The sequence below is a fragment of the Mesoplodon bidens genome, assembly GCF_964165515.1.
Source record: "Mesoplodon bidens genome assembly, chromosome: 19".
NCBI lineage: Eukaryota > Metazoa > Chordata > Mammalia > Artiodactyla > Ziphiidae > Mesoplodon > Mesoplodon bidens.
Genome location: NC_138179.1, coordinates 18,725,749 through 18,750,444, shown reverse-complemented (window position 1 = coordinate 18,750,444; position 24,696 = coordinate 18,725,749). Strand labels below are relative to the sequence as shown.

At 46.5% G+C, this 24,696-nt stretch overlaps 2 protein-coding genes across 5 annotated transcripts in view; one reads left to right on the top strand and one right to left on the bottom strand.

The window, feature by feature from the left end:
* The window catches only part of ITGAE (integrin subunit alpha E), a 69,893-nt gene that overhangs the window by 24,178 nt on the left and 21,019 nt on the right, over positions 1–24,696 (top strand). The window contains exons 19-30 of one of the 4 annotated variants that reach the window (XM_081219407.1): positions 2,053–2,126; positions 5,729–5,861; positions 7,686–7,784; positions 8,353–8,432; positions 9,132–9,209; positions 9,732–9,795; positions 9,883–9,990; positions 13,396–13,452; positions 13,769–13,864; positions 15,352–15,447; positions 20,174–20,284; positions 21,241–23,846. In XM_081219407.1, coding sequence (XP_081075533.1) covers positions 2,053–2,126; positions 5,729–5,861; positions 7,686–7,784; positions 8,353–8,432; positions 9,132–9,209; positions 9,732–9,795; positions 9,883–9,990; positions 13,396–13,452; positions 13,769–13,864; positions 15,352–15,447; positions 20,174–20,284; positions 21,241–21,336 — 1,092 coding nt within the window. In that variant the 3' untranslated portion in view covers positions 21,337–23,846. Of the gene's footprint in view, positions 1–2,052; positions 2,127–5,728; positions 5,862–7,685; positions 7,785–8,352; positions 8,433–9,131; positions 9,210–9,731; positions 9,796–9,882; positions 9,991–13,395; positions 13,453–13,768; positions 13,865–15,351; positions 15,448–20,173; positions 20,285–21,240; positions 23,847–24,696 lie in introns of those variants that run through there. The other 3 variants (XM_081219404.1, XM_081219405.1, XM_081219406.1) reach the window with 3 other exon arrangements.
* Positions 10,011–13,446, bottom strand: HASPIN (histone H3 associated protein kinase). The gene has a single exon (XM_081219411.1). It carries the CDS (start codon positions 13,187–13,189, stop codon positions 10,844–10,846), a length of 2,346 nt encoding a protein of 781 aa, XP_081075537.1. The 5' UTR covers positions 13,190–13,446; the 3' UTR covers positions 10,011–10,843.

The following is a 24,696-nucleotide window of genomic DNA, read 5'->3' as shown; positions in this document are numbered from 1 at the left end:
ATCAGGTTCCTGATGAGCAAAGATTCTCATTTTAATTTTTTAGGCAAATTTATTTTAAATTTATAATAGTATATTAATTTTCTAAATTTTTTAAATTTGGCATTGACAGATGGTTCAGAAAAGACTGAGAGAACTAATAAAGTTTTGTCAATAAGCAGATTATCACTAATTATATATATTCTGTTTTAAGAAAACTTTAGTTTGAAATATTTTGCTTACTAAAAAGTTAGAATTGTCCAAAGAATTCCCATCCTTTATCCAGATTCCCCAAATGTTAACATTTTAACCTTTTATCACATTTGCTTTATTCTTTCTCTCTCTCTCTCTATATATATAAAATCTCATATATATCTTACATATATACATATGTAGTCTCAGAAATTTATATTTCTGAACCATTTGAGAGTTAGTTACAGATATGATGCGTCTTTACTCCCAATACTTCAATATGTATTTCCTAAAAAACAAGGACACTCTCTTACATAACCACAGTACAATGATCAAAATCAGGAAATTTACAATAATGAAATACTATAATCTACAAACTTTATTCAAATACCACCAGTTGTCCTATTAATGTCCTTTTTAGCAAAAGAAAAAAATTTTTTTCTGGATCAGGATAATTCATTACTTTTGTTTAGTCTCCTTTAATCTCGAATAATTTCTTAATCTTTCTTTGTCTTTAATGACCTTAACATTCTTGAAGGGTACAGGCCAGTTATACTGTAAAATGTTCCTCAACCTGACTTTGTCTGATGTTTCCTCATGGTTAAATTCAGGTTATGCATTTTGGGCAGGAATATCCCAGAAATGAAGTCTCATCCCTCTAAGTGCATCGTATCCGAGGCACATCATGTTAATTTGTCCCATTCCTGGTGCTATTTCCCTTTGTAATTAATAAGTATCTTATGGGGAGATGCTTTGAGATTATGCATATATCCTGTTTAACATCCATTCAGGATTCTTACCTTAATCAATTATTAGTTTGATGGTTTGGCAAAGAGGTTTTAAAACAATTATCTCACTGATAAAATGGATGAGGAGAAATGATTTGGTGTTAGGTTAGGCACATAGATGTTTCCAGAGAATGAGTTCTAGCTGGGAGCTTAGGGTGTTGTAATCCTGCTGAAAGAGATCAGGCTGCTTGGCTGTATTAAAAACAAAACTAAAAAAACCTGCCCCCAGTTGTTGACCCAGTCAGATAGAGCTCCAAGCTCTGACTTCTGCAAATTGCATCTCCCTTCTCTGGGAAGCAGATGGTTTTCTTTCTAGCTCTGGGCTCCCACTCTAACTCCAGGTCATGGAAACAGTCCTTGCTGCTGTTTAATAAAGCTGCTGCGATGGTCACTGGCTGCTGGGAAGATAAATGCAGAGATTCCCCAGTTAGAGAGCTGGCTGTGGTTCCTTCAGAATAAAAAAATAGGCCAGCTCCTTTAGAAAACTTGATTTTTCAGCCTGAGCTGGAGCTTTTCAACCTTGACTGGGCCTTTTGGACCCAGTGCGACTTTCTGAATTTGTTTGGTGTAGGCAAGATTGCAAGGGGGAATATTTAACCTACAGAGAAGACTAGCCGTGGGGGTAGAGGACCTCACGGGACTGGACCTTGACAATATTTGGTTAGGTGCCCCCTTTTGTCCCCTGCTGTTCCTGCTCTACTTAAAAGAGGACTAAGGAAGCCTTTCTTCACCTGGGTTTTCCTCCCCCAAATGTTCAAAATAGTGAGTTGTGAGTGTTGCTGCTTAATTAGCATAATATGAAAGTGACAGGCACTCCCACCGTTTCACAAAGGTCGCCCCATTTTTGACCTTGGCCAGTGGCCTGACGCATGGTACCTGTGTTGCAGGACCAAGCACATCCCCGTCCCTGACAAGCCCAGGAATGTCACAGTCACAGTTCTCATGGCCATGTGGACACAACCCTAGCCTGCCAGCCTTCACCTGCACTTCTCAGGGTCAGCAGGAGGGACAGGAATGTCCTAAGGAGAAGATCAAGAAGCAAGGCGGGGCTGGCGGGGTCCCTGGGCTGATCCTGCCCCTCTCTGTCTGGTTACAGCTGCCCTACGAGAAGGCCTGCAAGAATAAGCTGTTTTGTGTTGCTGAGCTACAGTTGGCCACCACCCTCTCACAGTGAGTGGAATCCAGTCGTCACGGTTTCTGCAGTTAACTTCCTCCTGAAGGCTTACCTGGGCAAACCCCTCACCAGGACGGATCGCTCACTTCCTCCCGCTTCCCCTCATGGCCCACAAAGGGCTTCTGCACTTATTATCTCTTGCTTCCCCACCCACTCAATGAGGGAGGCAAGACAGAAATTTGTATTCCTATTTTATAGATTAGGCAACAGACTCAGTAGTTGAGGGCCTGTGTGGGGTCACATGATCATTGGGTGGACTTACACCCAGGTCTCTGGACATCCTGGACAACGCTATTTTTGTTAACTCTGTGTGTCTCACTCCTAGGACCACCTCAGTTAGAGGTAACCTCTTCCCTGGCTCACCTCTTAACCAAATTACTTAATTCATTGCATATTTATGGGGCATCTCCTCTGTGCCCAGCACTCTAGGTGCCAGAAATACATCAGCAAACAGCACACAAAAATCCCGGCCCTCCTGGTGCCTTTAGGGGGAGAAGATAATAAGTCAACTTTGTGTTGATGAGATGTATCAATACTATGAAGAGAAAGAAGGCAGGGAAGGTGGGACGGAATGCCGGGGGGAGGTGGTGTGGCAGTTTTAAATAGAGTGGTCAGGAGAATGTTCACGGAGAAGGTGACATTTGGGTGCACGCAAGAGGAGGTGGAGGAATGAACTCTGTGGGTGTCTGAAGGAAGAGCACCTGCAAATGCCCTGGAGATGGGAGGAAGAGCTAGGACACCAGCATGGTTGCAGTAGATGAGGGAGGGAGAGGTCACGTGAGGGGAGGAAAGGTCATACGTGGCTGCATCTCCATGAGGACTTTTACCGCGAGCTGAGAAGTCAGAGGAATGACATGACCATGCACTTTAACAGGATCATTCTTGCTGCTGTGTTGAGAGTAAACTGTAGGAGCAAAAGTGGGGGTGGGGCAATAGTAGAGAACTACTGTAGTAACTCGGGTGAGAAGTGATGTGACTTAAGCCAGGGTGGTAGCAATGAAGTTCGTTATATTTTGATGTTAGAGCCCAGAGGATTGGATGACAGATTGGATGTGGGGAGTGAGAGAAAGAGACAGGTCTAAGAAGTCTTTCAACGCTTCAGCCTGAGCATCTAGAACTGTGCTGTCCAATATAATAGGCTCTGATCACACTTGGTTATTTAAATTGAAATTAATTAAAATTAAATTTTAGGGCTTCCCTGCTGGCGCAGTGGTTGAGAGTCCGCCTGCCGATGCAGGGGACACGGGTTCGTGCCCCGGTCCGGGAAGATCCCACATGCTGTGGAGCGGCTGGGCCCGTGAGCCATGGCCACTGAGCCTGCGCGTCCGGAGCCTGTGCTCCACAACGGGAGAGGCCACAACAGTGAGAGGCCCACATACCACAAAAAAAAAAAAAAAAATTAAATTTTAGTTCCTTAGTTGCACTAGGCCCATTTCATGTGCTCAGTATCCGCATATGGCTAGTGATATTGAACAGCACAGAATAGGTCATTTTCATTACTGCCAAAGTTCTATCGGACCACGCTGCATTCTAGAATGATGGTGACGTCAAGAACTGAACTAGGGAAGCTTTTGGAAGAATTGTGCTGGAAAGCAGGGTGGGGAGGAAGAGATCATGAGTTTGGTTTTGGACATGCGCTGGTCTTAAAATGCCTTCCCTGACTCCTAGTGCTGTGTGTGTAGCATGGCACTGATGGCCAGTTGGCCGGAGTTGGCATCTCTGGGGGAGAGCACTGTTCTCTGAGTCCCGGGAAGCCTTCCATGGACATTTGCAGGACTTGTGTTTCAGATGTGGATGGCTTAGCGCTGCCTCGCTCAGTCACTGAGGATCCAGTTCAACGCTTTTGAGTGCTTTGGAAGCCAGCCTAACAAGGACCCGCAGTTGTTTCTAACAGGGAATTAATTACAGCCAAGAAAGCCCTCCCACCACGTCCTTGTGAAGTAGACAGTGAAACAGCTGGCCTTACATCACGCCCTAGTGTTCACAGCCAGCAGTCTCTTCTCTTTTCAAAAGTTTTGTGGACATGGGTCTCCTAAAGAATCTAAGGGAGACCTCAGAGCTTTCTCCCTAGAAGATCACACTTGCATACATTGGTGTTTGCATTTGGGGCCCTCTGAAACTGCCCCGGCCCTCAGGTCGAGAACCTCTGGTAAATATTCCAGTGACTCTCAGATCTCTCTCCTGGGCTCTAGAACAGGATACCTTACTGACATTTCAACATCTCTGCCTTCCTATCCTCTGGGCACCTCTCATCATGCCCTGGACTGAACCCATCTGATCAACTTCCGCCCTCTGGTCTTCCCCCTGTGTTCTCTCCCTCATGACTAGCCCCACTTGGTCACCCAAGCTGGAAACTCAGGAGGCATCCTCGACTCCTCTCTCTTTTGTGCTGCTTTGCAAGCACGGCCTTGGCACCTCTGGTTTCTACCCCCTCCCCATGCCCACTCCTACTGTCTGATTTCAGGCCTGTGTCATCTCCCAGACGGATCCCCACACAGGCCCTGCCTCTGCCCCCTCTAGCCCTCCAATCTATCCTCTTCTCAGCTGTGATAAAAACAAAAACAACACAACAAGACACAGGTCACATTACTCTGGAGAGCTGCACGTTCCATCTTTGAACCTTTCAGAGGGTTAGAAAGTTTTCTTTGTTGTTAATATGTTTCCCTGTAGGTCTCAATTACTGAGGGGCCCCATGGTGCCTCAGCGGATAGAAAGAAGCACTTACATGTCCCCAAGTCTTATCCAGGCTGAACAGATTCATGTTTTAACCCACAGCCTTTTTTTTTTTGCTGTACGCGGGCCTCTCACTGTTGTGGCCTCTCCCGTTGCGGAGCACAGGCTCTGGAAACACAGGCTCAGCGTCCATGGCTCATAGGCCTAGCTGCTCCGCGGCATGTGGGATCTTCCTGGACCAGGGCACAAACCTGTGTCCCCTGCATCGGCAGGCGGACTCCCAACCACTGCGCCACCAGGGAAGCCCCCCACAGCCTTTAAATTGGAAGGACCGGGATGATTTTGTGGGTGGGAAGGCTGAGGCCAAGACAGGGGCAGGGGCAGCGTCTGTCCCCCGTGTGCTGTTTCTCCCATGTCGAGCAGGGTGTCTGGCCCAGAGAAAGTCTTCTGTAAACGTATGTGAGCTGGATGAATTTGTGTCACGAAGTACGTTGCCTGGGGTCACAGTGCGTTGGTGGTAGAAAGAGGGTTTAGATCCAATTCTCCCAACTCCCTTTTGAGGCTGCTGGACCTCAGGCAAGTTAGTTAGCCTCCCTTGGCTTCTGTTCCCTTCTCTATAGAACAGAGAGCAACCGTACTGTTTCATAGGGTTATTACGAGGATTAACTGAGCGTGTGAAGCATTTAACACAGTCCTTGACACATGGTAAACATTACATGAATGGTCATGTCACACAGCAGCCGAGGTATGGAAGTCCAGCTGTTTGCTTATGTTGAGAGGAAGAAAATCTAGGCTAAATGTAGCTAAATGTATCCTTTAAGCAATTTATCTAAGAAGGTAGTTCAAAAGGTGCTGTTGTATTGCACTGAGGTTTGTACAGATTAAATAAACTGGTAACATTTATCTATTTGCCTACCTTCTGCAGGCAGGAATTGGTGGTGGGTCTCACAAAGGAGCTGAGCATGAACATTAGCCTAACTAACTCTGGGGAAGATTCCTACATGACAAGCATGGCTTTGAATTACCCCAGAAGCTTGCAGTTTAAGAGGATACAAAGGGTAACTATGACAGCAGCTTGGGAACCACACTGCTCGTGGCTTCCCCTCTGGCATACTTGCTTTATTACGGCAACCTCCTAACTCTGCCTCCGGCCTCACCCTGGTCCATCCAGTAAGTGATTATTAACTAGATGGATCCCCCCCTCTAATCCAACTATATGCCATGGATCCAATCATGTCATTCTCTGCTTTAAAAATCTTCAGTGGTGCTATTTTGCTGCCTAATCACTCCTTTTGCTTGCAGCCTTTTTTAAAAAAATAAATTTATTTATTTTATTTATTCATTTTTGGCTGCATTGGGTCTTCGTTGCTGCACGCGGGCTTTCTCTAGTTACGGTGAGCGGGGGCTACTCTTCATGCAGTGTGTGGTCTTCTCATTGCGGTGGCTTCTCTTGTCGTGGAGTGTGGGCTCTAGGCGCGCAGGCTTCAGTCTTTGTGGCACACGGGCTCAGTAGTTGTGGCTCGCGTGCTCTAGAGCGCAGGCTCGGTAGTTGTGGCCCATGGGATTAGTTGTTCCGTGGCATGTGGGATCTTCCTGGACCAGGGCTCGAACCCGTGTCCCCTGCATTGATTGGCAGGCAGATTCTTAACCACTGTGCCACCAGGGAAGTCCCCATGCAGGCTTTCTTAACTAGAGTTCTGAGAGAGAAATAATCTCTAATAAAGTAGCTTGGCCTGGAAAGTAAGAGCCTGCTCGGCCTTTCATCAGCCTGGGAGCACAGACTCAAAGCCAGCTGCAAGACACTAGGACACAGTATTTCTCCCAAGGACACCCTGCAGCTGTAAAGTATTGTAACACTGAGAAATTTCGTTCCCTAAAATCATAGGCAGTCAGAAACTTTGCTGTTTGAAGTTTTATCTGTAATTATGGAGCCATTTTGCTCTTGCCTGGAGAGTCTAAGCCACTTTGACAAAGAGAAGCACTCTCATTTTCCATCTGAGGCTTGGAGCTTCAGATGAAATGTTTCTGGACATAACTTTTCACATTTACCTTAATAGTTTCCAAGGACATGGGTCCCTGAGTCCACTTTGCAGTCCAGACCTGATGCTGAGTGGCCCTTTTACACCCAGCCCTGCTTTGTTTTGGGCCTATCAAAACACTGCTTTGTTTACATTTCCCCCTGAACTCCACCTTTCCCCAGAATCCTTTAATAACTATCTTTTCCTTTGTTTGGTGAGATGCACCACAGTGCAGTTTTCCTCATTGTAATGAGTCAACAAACCTGGCTTTGTCATACTACGAGTGTGTCCCTAGTGGTCTGAGGCTATCTGGGCTAAGACAGCAACCATTACATGAGAAGAATGCCATGATCTCCTAAGCATCTAGAATGGAACTAGATGCAACATCCTTGGGAGAATTAAGAAAATAGTAGTTACTCAAGTCATTTTCTGTATTCAGTGGTCTGGATGAGGAACCATGGCTGAAAAAGCCTGCATGGCAGTGCTTGGGCTCATGCTGGCCTTCCAGCCCGGCTCAGTACATGAAATCTGCATCGGTCCAAGGCCCAGTTCAAATGTCTCCTTCCCCATGAAGACTCTGAATCCTCCTGGTTGGACCTCATCTTTCTCTACTGCTTTTCTCTGTACTGCTCTCACAGAACCACTCCTTAGGCCTTGTATTTAAATTCCTCAACCATCCAGCATTGAGCCCTTCTGCCCAGCTTGTGAGGGAGACAAGGACAGAGTCTGATTTATTTGTGTCCCTGGCTCCTGGCAGGGCGTCTGGCATGTTGAATTGGTGTGAGGAGACTGCTCCTTTTTTTGCCTTTTAAAATCAATGTCAAAAACAAAACAAAACAAAAACAACGTCTTTTATGTTAACAGCCTCCTTCTCCAAACATTCAGTGCGATGACCCTAAGCCAACTGCTTCTGTCCTGGTCATGAACTGCAAGATCGGTCACCCCATACTCAAGAGGTCATCTGTGAGTCTGTTTTGATTGGCTGACTCTTCTCACTACCCTGGGATTGGTGTCTTCTACTTCCCAGTCTCATTAGAATCTCAGTTGCAGCCTCCACACTTCTCTTAAGAGTGCTCAGAACGGCCAAGCGTGCTCTGAAAGTAGGGAGTGGTGGGGGTGAGGGATGCAGCCACAGATAAATGGTTGATGCACCCCAGTACAGCAGAGTGAAGCTGTACTGAGTGGCCCTTTTACACACAGCCCTGGGCCTATCAAAACACAGCCTTGTGTTTTGAAGGAGCATCAGACCCAAAGGTAGGAGTCCCTGATCTGCCACTGATGATCTCTGTGCTGTGGGAAATCTCTGAAGCAGCTTCCTCAACTGTAAAGGGGAATAATCCTGTCTGCCCCACTTACTCCATCTTGACATCGGGAGGCTTAACGTGGAATAACAGACCTTGAAGCATGCTGTGCTACAAAAACATGAGGAGTATGAATTATGTTTCCTAGGTCTGTTTAGTTAGTAGGAAGCAGTTTGAGTTGTGAGTGGTATAAAGGGGAATCAAGTAACCTTTTTTCTTTGTTTAAACAGGCAAACTTTTCATTAGTTTGGCAGCTGGAGGAGAGTGCCTTTCCAAACAGGACAGCCGACATCACTGTGACAGTCACCAAGTAAGTAATGCCTGTGTCACAGCAGGTCCAGCCTGTAGCCCTGCAAGAAGGCTCCCTCCCATGTGTGTGCGTAATAGCTCTTGCTCCCTCACTGCCCAGGAAGGGGAACCTCACTGAGCCCTGAGAAGGCACGTGTGTCCCTGCTGTGACTTGGCTTTCCCTTCTTGTTATCGAAGATATTTAAAATGTTCTTTTACTGACAAAGTAAAACTATGGTATGGTCTAGAAGAATGAGCCTTGGACTGGAGCTCTAATTCTGGTTCACGTAACTTCAGAGAAGCTCTGTCTTCTGCAGAACCTCTGTGTTTGGGGTAGAGTTGGGTACGGTGTTGGGAAAACTCTCAAACAGGGGTGATTCTGCCCCCAGGGGCAACGCCTGAAGACACTTGACTGGCACCACTTGGGGCGGGTGCTACTGGCATCTAGTGGGTAGAGGCCTGGAACGTTGTTAAACATCCTACAATATACAGAACAGCCTCTCACGAAGACTCATCTGGCCCCAAATGTCAGAATTATCAAGGTTGAGAAACCCTTTTAAAATCAGTTTCTCTAAGTATGGTCTTCTAGAGCGTCTTCTGCACTCTAGTTACTTATCTCCCAGAGTCTTTTCTATCTGACCCCCAGTGATCCCAGGAAGTCAAGGTAAGAAGCCATGTGTACAAAGCAGGTGTGCTCTACACTGACATTCTTGTTTCCTAGTTCCAATGAAAGAAGGTCTTTGGTCAGTAAGACCCACAGCCTTCATTTCAAACATGCCTTCATTGCAGTTCTTCCCAAGTAAGTACTTCCAAGGGGCCCACACCTGCGGGACAGCTTCAGGCATTTTCTCTTGTGGGTGGAACTTGTGGTCAGGGTAGATGTGGGCATTGCCCTTCCCTGAGAGGAGGCTGCTTAGAACCCAGGCGCCCAATGACATCTAGGCCACTAACAGTTGGGTCCTAGAAACCCCATGGTCATAATCAAAGGAGGAGCAGTGCCAACTGGTCTTGATACAAAAGGGAACTGATGTGATGCTAAGGAGGGAAGAGAGGGGCTATGGGATTGGGAAGAAAGGAAGGAAAAAAGTAAGGCCACTCTAAGGCATTATAATTAGATACAGAACCAGCCCAAATATACAGAATTCGAATAGTCTAACCTGATCCCAACTGCCCTACCACCACCTTACATTTTGATATTCAGCTTTGACCCCTATCAAAGGGGTCAGGTGCCCTCTGTCCCAGCGTATCCAATTGGTAGCATTGAGGTTTTTTAAAATGAGAAAGGGGCCTTGAGGCCTAACCCATGTCCTCTCAAATGCAGACCATCAGTGACGTACATGAACACAAGCCAGGGGCTTTCCCACCACAAAGAGTTCCTCTTCAATGTAAGTGCTGTGCTTGTCATTGCAAAGCCACAGGTGGCAAAGCAACACCAGCCGTGCCGTGACTTCCCGCTCTGATTTATTTTGCAGATACATGGGGAGAACCTCTTTGGAGCCGAGTTCCAGCTGCAGATTTGTGTTCCAGTTAAATTACAAGGTTTCCAGGTCATAAGAGTGAAGAACCTGACCAAGACTCAGGTACATAGAGGCAGTTCTGTATCACCATCACATCTCTTTCCAGAGTGACTGTGGATTCTCAAAGGTATAAAAACTAGAACTCTAGAAAAGGAGTAGAAAAAGATTAGTTAACCTGGGAACATATTTTAGGAGTAAATTACCAAAGTCATGTTCACAAGGAATATTAACCACTCAGCCCTTAAAGCAACATTCCAGTTTTTCTTCCCTTGTTGAAAAAATAAGCAAAATTCAAACGTTTTGAGTAGCCATGGAGAAATTTATTTTCCATTTGAAAATCACTGATAAATTCTGCTTCTCTCTGTGACTGGCAAATGAGCTTGATAAACGTGGCATTTCTCGCACTTCTCCCTATAAACTGCCTACCATCTTCCTTCCCGCTTGCCTTCCAGTCTGTCTGCCTAGGACTCTGCTCTGCTACGGCCTCTTTGCCCTCAGCTGGCTCCTCATCTGTCAAAGCCAGCCTTATGACACCTACAGCAACAGGCTCTGATCGGTGTGACGGCTGAGGCCTTGGGCTTTCCTTTTTTTTCCTGCTCAGGCTACATAAAGTGTCAAGGTTCAAAAGGAAAATGTGGAAAGGAATTTACAAAATGGAGTCTGCTGACCGAAAGAGGGCTTTTCAGTTGTGAACACTTGTTCTCATGTATAGTTTATTTTTAAAGAATATTTGTTAAGTTTAAACACTTCAACAAACATTTCAGCTTCCACTTGGAAACAAAATTCTTGTTTGAAAAGCTGATTGGAAACCTGTAAGAACAGGAATCCCACCCTGCTGTGGGGATAGAGGTTAAAAACGGCATCAGGGGCTTCCAGACCTGTGCCCTCTCCTTTGGGGGCGGTCAGCAACCCCAGCTTACTTAAACAGACTGTGCTTGCAGAGCAGGTCTGTGGCAGAGCTGAAGTTCAACATAGTCTGATGGAAATACTTGATCTTTCTCCTCATTTGCTTCAAGGCAGGGGTGTTACCTTTGGTCTTGAAGGTCATTTGTTTCAGGATCTTATCTGTGAGGTAGTGTAGCCAGAGCACGTTGTTATAAGGGTGATATTCGTCCCAGCAGTTGTTGTTTTCCTTCCTCATCAGCCTGTAGATCTCAAACTGGTAGTCACCTTCTCCTGTAAACAGGTCTTGGTCCATGGAAATGTCACAGAAAACCACGATCCCATCCCGCTCCAAGCGTGACAGGGTGTAGTCGATGATGTTGACCTGTAGCCCTCGGGTGGGGATGGAGCTCGTCTTCCCATTGAGGGTGTAGTGGAGCTCTTTGAGGCTGGTTTTCTTTAAGAGCACGTTCCCCCAGTGCAAATCTCGGTGCTCAAAGTTCAGCGATGCCTCTGCCACTGCAAGGGACGCAGTGATCTGGTGCAGAATGCTCTTTGCAGTGACGATGGAGGACAGCTTCGTTCTCATTTGCTCTAAGTCGATCCCTCCAAACTCAAATTCCAGCACGATGAAGAGCTGGTCTTCCTCAAAAAAGTCAGGCCGGTCATTTGCAGACCCTTTGGTTGAATTATAGCAATCCCAGGCCTGGAGGAGCAAGGGAGGGTAAGATCCTTGAACACAGTGTACCGAGTTCAGCCCAATGAAGCCTTCTGTACGGTTGCATACCTCATCAGACAAGAGGCTCAACTCTTTGGAGATGATGATCTCTGGCAGGATTTCCTCAAAAGTTTTCTGATGAGCTCCATTGACTAACTTCTGTCCTTCAATAGCAATGATTTTTAGGGCTACAGGTGTGTGGTTAGCAACTGTTTGAAACACTTCGCCAAACACCCCTTCCCCAATCTTCACACAGCATTCCAGTTTTTCTGAGGAAAGGCAGTCGCTGAAGGGGATAGGACCCTCCTGACTGCATTCCCCATAAACCTTTTCTGCATCGGATGCCTTTTTGTCTGTGGCATGTAGTGTCTTTAAGGGGGTGAGCAAATACATGGAAGAGAAGTGCCAAGGGTACAGGGCACTGTTTGTTCTGTTTGTGACAGGAAGGTGTGAATATTCTGATATGAGGGACTCAGAGAGAGAACTGGCAGTGGTGTAGGCACTGCACACTTTTGACACGGCGGTCACCATCTTCTTCTTGTGGAAGCTGAAAGAGGCCCTGGCTTTGGTCCAAGAGCAGGCATTCTGTAAACGAGTCAGGTCTTGGGTGACAAATGAATCTTTTTCCATCTTTTGGCCTTTTTTAAACTGGTGGTGATGGTGGAGGGAGGTTTCTGCCGTCTCTTGATGCTTCCTTTTCCGGCTTGGCCCGGTTCTCTCAGGCCTGTTGCTTTTCCCAGGCGCGATACCGCCCTTGCACCCACGGGCCTCCCCGTATTCTATGTGGACAGCCTCCTGAGACCCAGCCTCTCGAGCGGAGTCCTGGTCCGTGGCCCTCTGCTTACCCGCGCTGTGTGAACCTGGGCTCTCCAGCCTCCTCCCCGCCAGTTCCCTGTCACAGCAGGACTCCCGCATATTCTTCCCGTCTAGCCCAAGCTCAGAATCCTCAGGATTTCCTGAGTCCAAAAAGCTACAGAGAGCTGACCTGAGGCTGGCACGGGCTTGGTGGGCCAACCTGGTGAGCCTGCCTCCTGCTGTCTCCGCCTCCTGGGGACAGGGGAGAGGTTCCTGGTCCAGGGAGGCTTCTGGGAGGTGGAGGCCGCTCGGAGCTTCAGAGGCTGCATCCAGAAAGGCGGAGAGGTCGGTACAGATGCTGCCTCCTGGCGCAGGGGACCCGGGGCCGGGAGAGGCCGGAGAACTAAACAGGGAGGCACTGGTGCCCTGCTCGCCGCCGTCCCTGGGCTGGCCGCACACACTGAGGTCCGGGCTCAGGAGGCCCGGGTGGCCGTTGGGGAAGGGCGGCGGTCCGAGCGGGCCGCAGGGGGTGCTGCACTTCTGCGGGCACCGCGCTCGCAGCCTCAGGCGTCTTGGGGTCGCGGTCAGACTCGGCCGGTCCTTGGAGAGTCGGCCGCGAGCGCGCCTCCGCCGCTGACCCACCGGGCTGCCGGGGAAGTCGGGGTCGTCAGGATCGTCGGAGACGACAGACTGCGAGGGGCCGCCGCCGCTGGCGTCGCTGCTACTGCTGCTGAAGAAACGCTTCTGGTCTTGCGGCGGGAACCACTGCACCGCTGCCTGGCCCGGACGCCGCCGCGGCCCCCCGCCGCCAGCTACCCCATACGTTCGGAAGAGCCGACTCCCGGGTCGCCGGAGTGACGCCGCCATCGCCGGCACCCGCCAGGCAGTTCAAATGCAAACACCGCGAGACTTCTTAGAGACGCAGACCCGTCCGCCGGCTCGCCTGCCCGCCGGGTCCTAGCGCCCGGCCTCGCGGCCGCAAATCACGATAAATCTCGCGGGAAGTGGGAGAGGGCGAATAACTATGGCGGTTTTGCGTTCTCATTGCGTCGCGGGAATGGGTCTTGTTTCAGGCTCACACTGTGTGCACCCAGAGTCCGGAGCGCGTTTGTGGGAGCGATCTGGTTCAGGTGAGCGCGGTTGTCCGAGAAGCCGGGGCGGGGCAGCAGGGAGGGAGAGGGCCTGAAGCGGGTGACATGAGACGCACGGATTCTACTTTTCCGAGGTTTCCCCTGAAAGCACAGGCGGGGCGGTCCCAAGGCGCCCCTTAGCCTCTACACTGGGTCACGTTTGCCAGGGTTGCGGCTTTGCTCGAGCCAAGTGAGCGCAGAAACTGCTCACACCCTCTATTCCGGGACCTTGAGGTGCTCTGTGTGCCAGGTGTTAAAATTCCCGGCTTTTCCACCCGAAGAGGAATTGTGCCAACTAACACACACCTTCTTCCAGCATGTGGAAGAATGGCATTCAGTGAGCTGTAACGTCACCTCGGATAAAGAAAATGTAACCGTGGCTGCAGAGGTCTCCTTGAGTCAGTCAGAACAGGTACTTGGGATTTGATTATCCTGCTGTTACCCTAAGAAGGATAATAGCATCTCCAAATATAACATGTCCAAAACAGGTCTCTTGATCCAACTCCTATCCCAACCTGTTGCTTACCCACTTACTGAGGGTTACTAACTAGGGTAACTTACTCGGGTTAGTTACTAGGAATTCTAGGAATTACTTGCGACTCCTCTTCTTACATCCCCATATCTGTTCCAGCAGCAAGCTCTGTGCTTCTACGCCTCCCCCCACCCAATATATTCTAAATCCATTCACTTCTCTCCATCTCCACTGGTATTGTTGTAGTTCAGGCCACCCCTCTTACTGGGTTTATTGCAGTATCCTTCTCTCTGCTCTTCTTGCCTCTCCTTTTGCCATGCCCTCTACAAACGTTCTTCATATAACAGCTATGTTTTAAAAGAAAACACTGTGCCACTTACCTGCTTTTAAAAAAAGTTTGAATACACTTAGATTAAAATCTGTCTTTTTCAGTGGTGTGCAAGGCACCCTATGATCTCGTCTCTGCTTGCTTCTTCAACTTATTCTCCTAGTACTTGCCTCTCTTTCCTGCTTTTTAAAAAATTTTTATTTATTTATTCATTTATTTAATTTTTGGCTGCATTGGGTCTTCACTGCTGCACGCGGGCTTTCTCTAGTTGCAGTGAGCGGGGGCTACTCTTTGTTGTGGGGTGCAGGCTTCTCATTGTGGTGGCTTCTCTTGTTGCAGAGCACAGGCTCTAGGCGCGCGGGCTTCAGTAGTTGTGGCACGCGGGCTTAGTTGCTCCGTGGCCTGTGGGATCTTCCCTGACCAGGGCTCGAACCCATGTCCCCTGCATTGGCAGGCGGATTCTTAACCACTGCGCCACCAGGGAAGCCCTTCCCTGCTTTTTATACTCCAGTTTGCCAATATTGTTCTGGCCACAGGATCTTTGTACTTGCTGTTCCTTCTGCATGACACTGCTTTTCTCATAGATCTTCATGTATGTGGTTTCTTCTTACATTTAACTCACATGTTACCTCTTAGGCCTTACCTGATGACTCATTCAAAAGTAGGGACTAAAGTCTAGTTTAACGTCTTGTGATGATCCAGGTGAGAATGATGAGGTCTGAGCTGAAGAAGTAGCAATGAGGATGGAGAAAAAGGGACAGGTGCAAGAGAGGCTAAAAAAAAGAACCATCAACAACTGACTTGGGGTGTGTGGGTAGGTCGATGAGGGTGTGGCATGAAGTAAAGGATAAGGGAAAAGAAGTTGAGGTATAACTGCAGGTTTCTTGCTTGGGTAACTTTGTGGTTGCTGAGGAATACTGGAGAAGGAACACGTTTAAAGGGACAGATGATGAGTGCTGTCCAAGAACAGTAAGTCTGTTTTAAATCAACTATACTCCAATAAAAATTTTTTTTTAAGTTAACTAAAAAAAAAAAAAAAAATGAACAGTTAAGTCCATGTCTAAAATGTGTTTCGTTTTTTTTCTTCCCCATCTTATAGTTACGAAGAGATGTGACTGAGCTGCACATCCTTGGTGAAATATCTTTCAACAAATCTCTGTATGAGGGGCTCAATGCAGAGAACCATAGAACTAAGGTAATCCCTGGCTGTCTTCTCGTTTTCTGGGTGATGTCCTGGGAAAACTGTGCCTGGCCTTAGCGCCCCCGTACAGACGCTTGGCTGTTGCCCCCTTCCTGTTTTAGTCTTATCACCTCTGATCTTGACTCTGCCAGCGACTGCCTCCGTGACCTTGAGTTACTCAGCTTCTGCCTCAGTTTTTCTGTCTCTGAAATGGGGCAACTGAATAAGAGGCGTAAGCAGAGGAAGTCTCAGTTGAAATAACTAGGCTGGAATCAACAGCTGTATATAATTTGATTTGAAAATGTATTATTTTTTAAAATTTCTTAGGTGAGAAATTTTGGGGGAGGGGGTATATAACAACCCTCTTCTTAGTGTGTGGTATCAGTGTTTAGTTACAGTGCTGCACAGTTACAATACTCAGGAATGCATAATTTTTTTATAAGTCTTAGACTAAGTACTAGAACCCTTGGATTCGTTTTGCAGAAGTATGACTGCAAGTCAGACTGACCTTTGTGATCTGTGGGCCGAATACTGTGTGTGCCACCCTGAGTTGTCATTCTTGTTGACACTCACCTAGATGTGCTGCTGGTGTCAGAGATGGTCCATCTGTGAGCTGTGTAGTTAGTCATGATTCAGTATCGGAGGGAATGTCAAGAGGGTGAGGCTGGATCACTAAACATTAGGTCCTCTGATTTCCTCCCTGGAGGAGGGGAAAGGCGCAGTTCTCCAAACATGTCAGGAAAAACATTTCCTTTTTATTTTTAAGTATTTCTAATACAGAAAATGATATGGAAGAAAGAGAAGTGCCCCATTATCCCATTGCTCAGATTTTTTTTAAATAGAAAAGCAAGAAAATCCAAGCCTTACACAAAGATCCCAAATCAAAAATAATGGTTCCTTTACTTCCCCCTTTCCACACCCCTGATTCCCTCTTCCCAAAGGGAATTACTGTTAACAGTTTCTTACATACACATTCTTAAATAATTTATGTATAAATTTCCCCCTTTTACTTACTGATGCTTTTATTTCTATAGCATAGAGTCCCCACGATGATTTTCCTTTTTTAAAATTCAGGACCCCAAGAAAAGTATTTATATTTCAGCTGCAAGACACTAGCGCTAATGAGCCATAAAGGCCTCTGTTGTTTATCCAGTGAGGCAGGCAGACCAATGTCAGCAGCCTGGCTCCTTTGAATCTTGTGCTCTATGGTCCCTGTGCTGGGGACGCCTTCCCTTGTGGCTGCCACAAAGTTGCCACTTTCCACTTCTCCCAGCGATATAGTTTCACATGGCAGTATACAAAATAGGAAGCCAAGAGGTCAGTAGCAAAAGGAGTTTTTCCTCGTTTTTCTTCCCTTTTCTTTCTTTCTTTTTTTTTTTTTTGGCTGTACTATGTATGGCATGTGGGATCTTAGTTCCCTAACCAGGGATTGAACCCATGCCCACTGCAGTGGAAGCACAGTGTCCTAGCCATTGGACTGCCAGGGAATTCCAGCCTTCCCTTTTCAAGGACAATTTTCCTGAAAACTCCCAGCAGATAATCTCCTTATAACTTATTAGTGAGAACTAGATCTCATGTCAGTCACTGGCAAAGCGGGATGACTTTGTCATGATCAGCTTAGACCAGTCATGACTTCTGAACAAACTAGGAAAGGAGGGAATGGCTGTTAGGTGGGCCACCAAGAGTGTTTGCTACAAGCAGGGGTATTCTGTGTCCTGCTTCTCCCTTCACCTCTGCCAGGACACCTTTAGGGCACTTTAGGAACCTGTGGTTTTGGAAGAGGAAAAAAGGAAGAGGCTTTGAGAAACAGGAGTACTTCTACTCCAGCCTGACATGTTACATTACTGTCATCTTGGGACTTCCTTTCATTACTTTCTGAAACCTCAGGTTCTCAAGTCTTCTCCCCATACTCCCCGCTGCCCCCCACTTTACTCTTCCATGAAGGAAAAAACCAGCTCTCTTCCTGTTCTTCTTCTCTGTTGCGTTGCTCCCTCGCTATTCCCAAGGCCCAGAACTTAAGTTCAGCTTGTATGAGTTAAACAGCGCCTGGAGGGTCAACCCTTGGAAGTGTTTATGACTTAATTGGAAGAGGCCTCAAAGGTAAATTTGTCCAGCCTTCCATCCCGTACAGAAATTCTCTCCAAAGCATCCCTGACCTTGGTGCTTGAACACTTGGATGAAGGGAATTAAGTGTTTTGGGCAGGCAGAGATGTCTTGATGGCCTTCTGGCCGTGGTCTGTGTGCTGGGCACAACTTGGGAGGGCCATGTCTGGGGCTCACCTGGGAAGCACATCCCCTGGGTTTTCCACTTGAGCCCTGGGATGGAGAGAGCCTCTGGACAGCAGTGCTGGGGTGGCTTCTAATGGAAGGGCTTTTCAGTAGTACACGTGGATGCCATTTTGCATTTATTACTGTGTCACTGACATTAGTCTGGTGAAGAGCAGACCCTTATCTTTGTCACGTATTTCATGTCAGAAAATGTCCTATCAGTCATTAGGCAAGATCAAAAAGAGTTGTCAGAACAGAGTTGGAAGGGACTTAGAAATCATTTTGAAGATGGTGAGCTTGGGGCATACCTGGATGTAGAATTCTTGATTTTCCGTCTTTCAGTGTTCTTTAAAACCTAGAGATCTTAATTTGTTGGGACCCTCTATTAAACTGTCAGAGGCTCCTGAATAGAACCTCTCTCTCTCTCTCTCTCTCTCTCTCTCGTCTCTCACACACACGCAAACAGAAGGTCACAGTCTCCTGGCAGACTTAACTCTTCTAGATAAGAGACAAAAATAGTTTGTATAAAATATTTTGGTCATCAGATAATTTTACTGTGCTCTGATTTTTTTTTTTTTTTTTTTTTTTCTCGGTACGCGGGCCTCTCACTGTTGTGGCCTCTCCCGTTGCAGAGCACAGGCTCCGGACACGCAGGCTCAGTGGCCATGGCTCACGGGCCCAGCTGCTCTGTGGCATGTGAGATCTTCCCGGACTGGGGCATGAACCCGTGTCCCCTGCATCAGCAGGTGGACTCTCAACCACTGTGCCACCAGGGAAGCCCTTTTGTTTTGTTTTTAGTTTTTGTTTTCTTTGCTTTTCGAGGATTCTGTTGCTATCTCTAGCTCAGAGATTCTTTCCTCAGCCATGTCCAGTCTACTAATGAGCGCATCATAGGCATTCTTCATTTCCTGTTACAGCAGGTTTTCATCTCTAACATCGTTCTTAGGATTTCCATCTGTCCACTTACATTGCCCGTCTGCTCTTTTTCTTTGTTCATGCGTGCTGACTGCTCTAACCGTTAGAGCCCTTAGCATATTCATCATGGTTGTTTTAAATTCCTGGTCTGATAATTCCAACATTCCCGCCGTGTCTGGTTCTGATGCTTGCTCTGTGTCTCTTCAAGTTGTGTTTTTTTGCTTTTTGGTATGCCTGGTAATTTTCTCTCAGTAGCTGGACACGCTGTACCAGGTAAAAGGAACTGCTGTAGACGGACCTTCACGAATGTGGTGAGGTGTTGGGGAGAGGCAGTGTGCTGTCCTTCTGTGATGAGGCCTCAGTCTTTTAATGAGCCTGTGCCTCTGGACTGAGAACTTCACCCCTGTTTCTCAGTCTTTTTCAACCCCATTAGGTGGGACAGGATGGCTAGAGTGGGCTTGAGCTGGGTACTTCCCTTCCCCCAGGACAGTTAGGCTCTGGTATTACCCAGCAGGTTAGGCTAGTTGACTAGTTTCCCCTGAGGACAGGCCTTGTTAAGATGAGAGTTCTCTGGCTTATTTCAAAATGGTTCCTCTTCCCCTCCCTCTGCTGGAAGCATGAAGGGTTTTTTCTCCAGTATTTACTGTGGGAGGAACCTGGTCAAGCTCCTGGAGAAAACCTCAGCCCTGCGACCGGGTTTCCTGGAGTTTGTAAGCCCCTGGGTTGTCAGCACCGCGCTTCCAGCAGCCCATCAGTTGCAGTTCAGGTTTTCCTTCCCTGGTGCTGGTGAGCCTCTGCTCTCTGTGTCAGTGTCTCTGTCTCTCCCTCCGCTCTTGGGGGCAGCAATTTGCCTTGTGGCGTCACTCTCTTAGGGATCCAGAAATTGTTGATTTTTCAGTTTGTTCAGCTTTTTACTTGTTAGCATGGAGTGGTGACTTCCAAGCTCCTTACATGCGGAAGCAGAAACCACAAATCTCATGAGATAATTTAGATGCTGCATCAGGAAATGTTTAGCTTTTTGCTTTATTGTCATCAGTTCTTTTTTATATATATACTAAAAACCATTGGTGTGTACACTTTTTGTTTTATTCCATCGGTATTTTTATTTATTTATTTATTTATTTATTTATTTAATTTACTTTTGGCTGCATTGGGTCTTCGTTGCTGCATGTGGGCTTTCTCTAGTGGCGGCAAGCGGGGGCTACTCTTCATTGCATTGCACGGGCGTCTCATTGCAGTGGCTTCTCTTGTTGCAGAGCACGGGCTCTAGGCACGCAGGCTTCAGTAGTTGTGGCATGTGGGCTCAGTAGTTGTGGCGCACGGGCTTAGTTGCTCCGCGGCATGTGGGCTCTTCCTGGACCAGGGCTTGAACCTGTGTCCCCTGCATTGGCAGGCAGATTCTTAACCACTGCACCACCAGGGAAGTCCCCTGTCATCAGTTTTGATCAATACACTGTATGTTGCCAAGTTCTCACATTTTGCTCCTTAAAATAACGTGAAATTTTTTTCTCATTTTGCCTTACCTGATTTATTGGATGATCTCTTTGTTTTGTTCCAGATCACTGTCATTTTCCTGAAAGATGAGGAGGCGTATTCTCTGTCTCTCATTATTAAAAGCAGTGTTGGTGGCCTTCTGGTTTTGATCGTGATTATAGTCATCCTAGTCAAGGTCGGTTCCACTCATGTTCATAAAGATTCTGGTGTTGGGCACAGTCCTCCTTAGGACAGCCAGCCCCTGACCTAGAGCAGCTTCCCTGGCCTCGTGACCACCTTTCCCTCTTCCTTCAACCACACGCCTGTTGAGGCAAATGAGTAAGACAGTATCTGTCTGAAAAAGATAAAGATCTAATTGAAGAATTGGAGTACAGAGATATTTTCCTAAAACGAACCTGATTGTCGTTCCCCTATTTAAGTCCTTTCCTTTCCTTCCCCTGTTTTGATGTTCAGACTCTTTCACTGCTATTCAAGACCTTCCACTCTGGCCTCTACCTTCTCCACCCTTAAGTCTTGCTTTTTTCTCAACACACTAAACTAAACAGGTTCGTGTCTCTGTGTTTGCAGTTAGGCTCTCTACACCCGTAAGCCCTTTCCTTCTTTTTGATTTGCTCTCACTCTTCCCTTAAAACTCAGCCCAGAGATTCCTGAGTCCTCTGAGCTGAGCTTTATGCTTTTCCTTTGAGCTCCCCTCTGGAAACCCTTCCAAGGGGTAGTCGTCACACTGTATTCCAGTTATTTCTCTTCTCACTAGGTTGTGAGTTTCTTGATGTGTAGGAGGCTGTACTTGATCTCTCTCTACCCTCAGCCCAGTAGGCTGAGTACTTTTACATAGATATATGACCCAGTACAGCTGAAACTAGTACTTTGCAGAATTAGTTAAGTTAAAAAGGTTAAAGTGCTCTGGGGGTTCAGAGGAAGGTGGAAAATCACTTCTGACTGGGGACTGAGCACAGGAAGGGCTTGTGGAAAGGCAGTATTTAAGACGGGTCTTGAAGGATTGGATTATCAGGAGAGATTCAGAGGAAGCTGAGGAGCATGGGGGCTATTTTGGCAACAACCAGGTAGATGGTTTTCTAAAGCAGGTGGTTAGGTTAGGCCTGTAATTGGGCTTCCCTCCCTTTGTTTTAGTGTGGCTTTTTTCAAAGAAAATACCAACAACTGAACTTGGAGAGAATAAGGAAGGCCCAGCTGAAATCAGAGAATCTACTGGAAGAAGAAAATTAGACCAGCTTCCTCATCCATTGGGAGAGAGTACCAACCAGTCCTGGAGACTTCTAGAGACTTGGTGTCATGTGGATTACTTTTCCTTTAGGATGATCGAGAGCAGAATCTAGCACATTGTTTTGTGGAATGTTGTTTTTTAACCATACGTTGTCCCCAGAGTGTCTGTGCATTGTGCAAAAATGAAACTTGGGAGACATTTGGTATTAAATAAAACTGTTTTTTTTTACAGAAGTGCCTTTAATATGCAAATATAATATCCTTTGTGATTCCCGCCCCCCCCCCAAGAGGAGGCTATGCAGTTATACAGCATTTTCCAGCCTTATTTGCCTAAGAGTGCTTTTTTCCTGCTGTTTCTGTTAACATCTTCCAAAATAGTGTTCCACGAAGTATATCTTGGGGGACAGTGGTTGAAAGCAGCTCCTAGTTTGGCATTTTCAGATCCTAAGATGTGGCCTATTATTTCAAATGAGGCCACAAAAACGCACCCCCAGAACAAATGTAAAAAGTGGAAAAACGGAGGTCACCAAAACAGGAACAAGCGGGGAGAGGAGAAGACCAGGACTTTGTTTTGTAGTGTCTACTTAACATCCTGTGCTGATCCTCGCCTGGCTTCCTCCTGAGTGAATTGCTTATGGGACCATCGTGCCTCAGTGAGAGAGCGCTCGCTCATCCACAGGAGGAGGTGGAAACAAGATTAGGGCCTAGAGTTACAGGCTGGCTTTGCTCTTAGTATCTGATTTTATTTTATTTGTATGCTCCATGCTGTTAAAATTTGACCAGATCTCCCTACTCCCAAACCTGCAGTGGGACAGTCTTTGTTTTCATGGGTAATAAAAGTCATTGCAAGTAATTAAACGGTGCAGAAGTATATAATGTAGGAAGTAATCCCTCTGATCCCTTGGTCTTCTTTATCTAATTCAGGTGCTTTCATTGTTATTTCTTCTAAATTTTGATTTTTTTCTAAAATTTATGTAGGTATAAGGTGTGAATTAGGGAATTTAACCTGAGTTTTTTTTCTTTCCCAGATGCATAACTGATTTTCTTTTTTCTTTTATTTTCTTTCTTTATTTTTTTTGGCTGCGTTGGATCTTCGTTGCTGTGCAACAAAGGCTTTGTCTAGTTGTGGCGAGCGGGGGCTAATCCTAGTTGTGGTGCGTGGGCCTCTCATTGCACTGGCCTCTCTTATTGCAGAGCCCGGGCTCTAGGCGCACGGGCCTCAGCACTTGTGGCATGTCGGCTCAGTAGTTACGGCTCACGGGCTCTAGAGCGCAGGCCCAGTAGTTGTGGTGTACGGACTCAGTTGCTCCGCGGCGTGTGGGATCTTCCCAGACCAGGGATCGAACTCATGTCCCCCGCATTGGCAGGCGGATTCTTAACCACTGTGCCACCAGGGAAGTCCCATAACTGATTTTCACAGCACCACTTACTGAAATATTTAACCACCTCCTCTGCTCATCCTCGCTCTCCTGTATCACAGGGGCTGGAAGGCTTCCACCATTTCCCAGGGTTCCTTGCAGTGGTCTTCTGGTGTGGGTTTTTCCTGTGAGGGCCACTTGCATGAGACGAGAAGGTGGAGAAGGCTTCCTTCTGCTTCTGGCTGCGTGGTGGCAGCAGATGAGGACAGGCAGTGGTAGTGGCTTCTTGCAACTCTTGACCTCTGGGTGACACCAGCCCTCCTGTTTTTATTTTCCAGTCCTCCCAACAAATTTGAAACTTAACTCTGTGTATTAAATCCCTTTCTGCTCAAAATACCTAGAGTAGTTTCTGTTTTCTTTTTAAATTTATTTTATTTTTATTTTTAATATATTTATTTATTTATTTATTTTTGGCTGCGTTGGGTCTTCGTTGCTGTCGCGGGCTTTTCTCTAGTTGCGGTGAGTGGGGGCTACTCTTTGTTGTAGTGCGCAGGCTTCTCATTGCTGTGGCTTCTCTTGTTGCAGAGCACTGGCTGTAGGCGTGTGGGCTTCAGTAGTTGCAGCATGCAGGCTCAGCAGTTGTGGCTCATGGGCTCTAGAGCTGAGGCTCAGTAGTTGTGGTGCATGGGCATAGTTGCTCTGCGGCATCTGGGATCTTTCTGGACCAGGGCTCGAACCCATGTCCCGTGCGTTGGCAGGCGGATTCTTAACCACTGTGCCACCCAGGAAATCCCAGTTTCTGTTTTCTTGATGACCTAAAGTCTAACTATATTATTATTTCCACATGAATAACAGTTTATCATTTCTTCAAATATATATTAGAATATATATACTAGTGTGGATAAACACACAGACACACACACACAGACACACACACACACTAGTGGAAATCTAGTTTTGTTTCATTGATCTGTTTGTTCCTGTGCCAGTACCACGATGGAAGGAACCACAGTTTTTAGTATTATGCAAATAAAAAGTTCAAAACAGCAGAAAGGGATCTAAAAGTGAAAAGGTAGTCTCCCTCTCCTCTCCCACCTCTAATGTCTCTTTCCAAAAGCAACCACTGTTAATGGTTTTTCAGATATTCCTTCAAAATATTCCTACACATATACCAGTATAAACGTTTTCAGTGAGATTGAATTGTTTGCAGTGTTCCACCCCTTGCTGTTTCATCTGATAGACCTTAGAAAAGTCTTTCACTAGCAACACCTGCAGATCTACCCCGTTCTTTTTAACAGCTCCATAATATACTGTGTTACATGTGGATGTGTCGGAGTTTACTTGTGACGTCCCCATAGGTGGATATTTAGGTTATTTCCATTTCTTTTTTTATTACAAAGAAAAGGTGCGATGAACATCTTTAAACAGGTATCCTGGCACGCTTTTCAAGTATAGTGATGGGTAAGTTCTCAGCACAATTACTGACTCAGAGGTTATGTGCATTTAAAGTTGCAATATATGGGACCTCCCTGGTGGTCCAGTCGTTAAGACTCTGCGCTGCCAGTGCAGGGGCTTAGGTTCGATCCCTGGTCAGGGAACTAAGATCCCACATGCCACGTGGTGCAGCTTCTAGAAACAAAATTAAATTAAATTAAAAAAATTTTTAAACATAAAAAGTTTCAACATATGATGTGACTTGACCTCCAAAAAAGTTTACCAGTTTTCAGTCCCACTTAGAATATATGTAAGTGCCACTCTGTGCCCTTGCCACCACTGGGCATCATCAAATTTTAACTTTTGCTAATCTGATCAGTGTGGAAATGGTATTCTGTTTTTGATATCAGCCTTCTTTTTAACCTTGCAGTAAATTTTGATTATCTGATAGGTCATTTTCATTCTTATTTTTTTTTAAATTATTGATTGTGTTTTTTCAGGTAATTCATAATATCAGTTTTTCAGAATCCCAAAAGAAACCTTTTGGGGTTTTAATTTAAATGTACAGATT

Coding starts and splice junctions, on each gene's coding strand:
- HASPIN (XM_081219411.1), bottom strand. CDS start 13,189: ATGGCGGCGTCACTCCGGCGACCCGGGAGTCGGCTCTTCCGAACGTAT.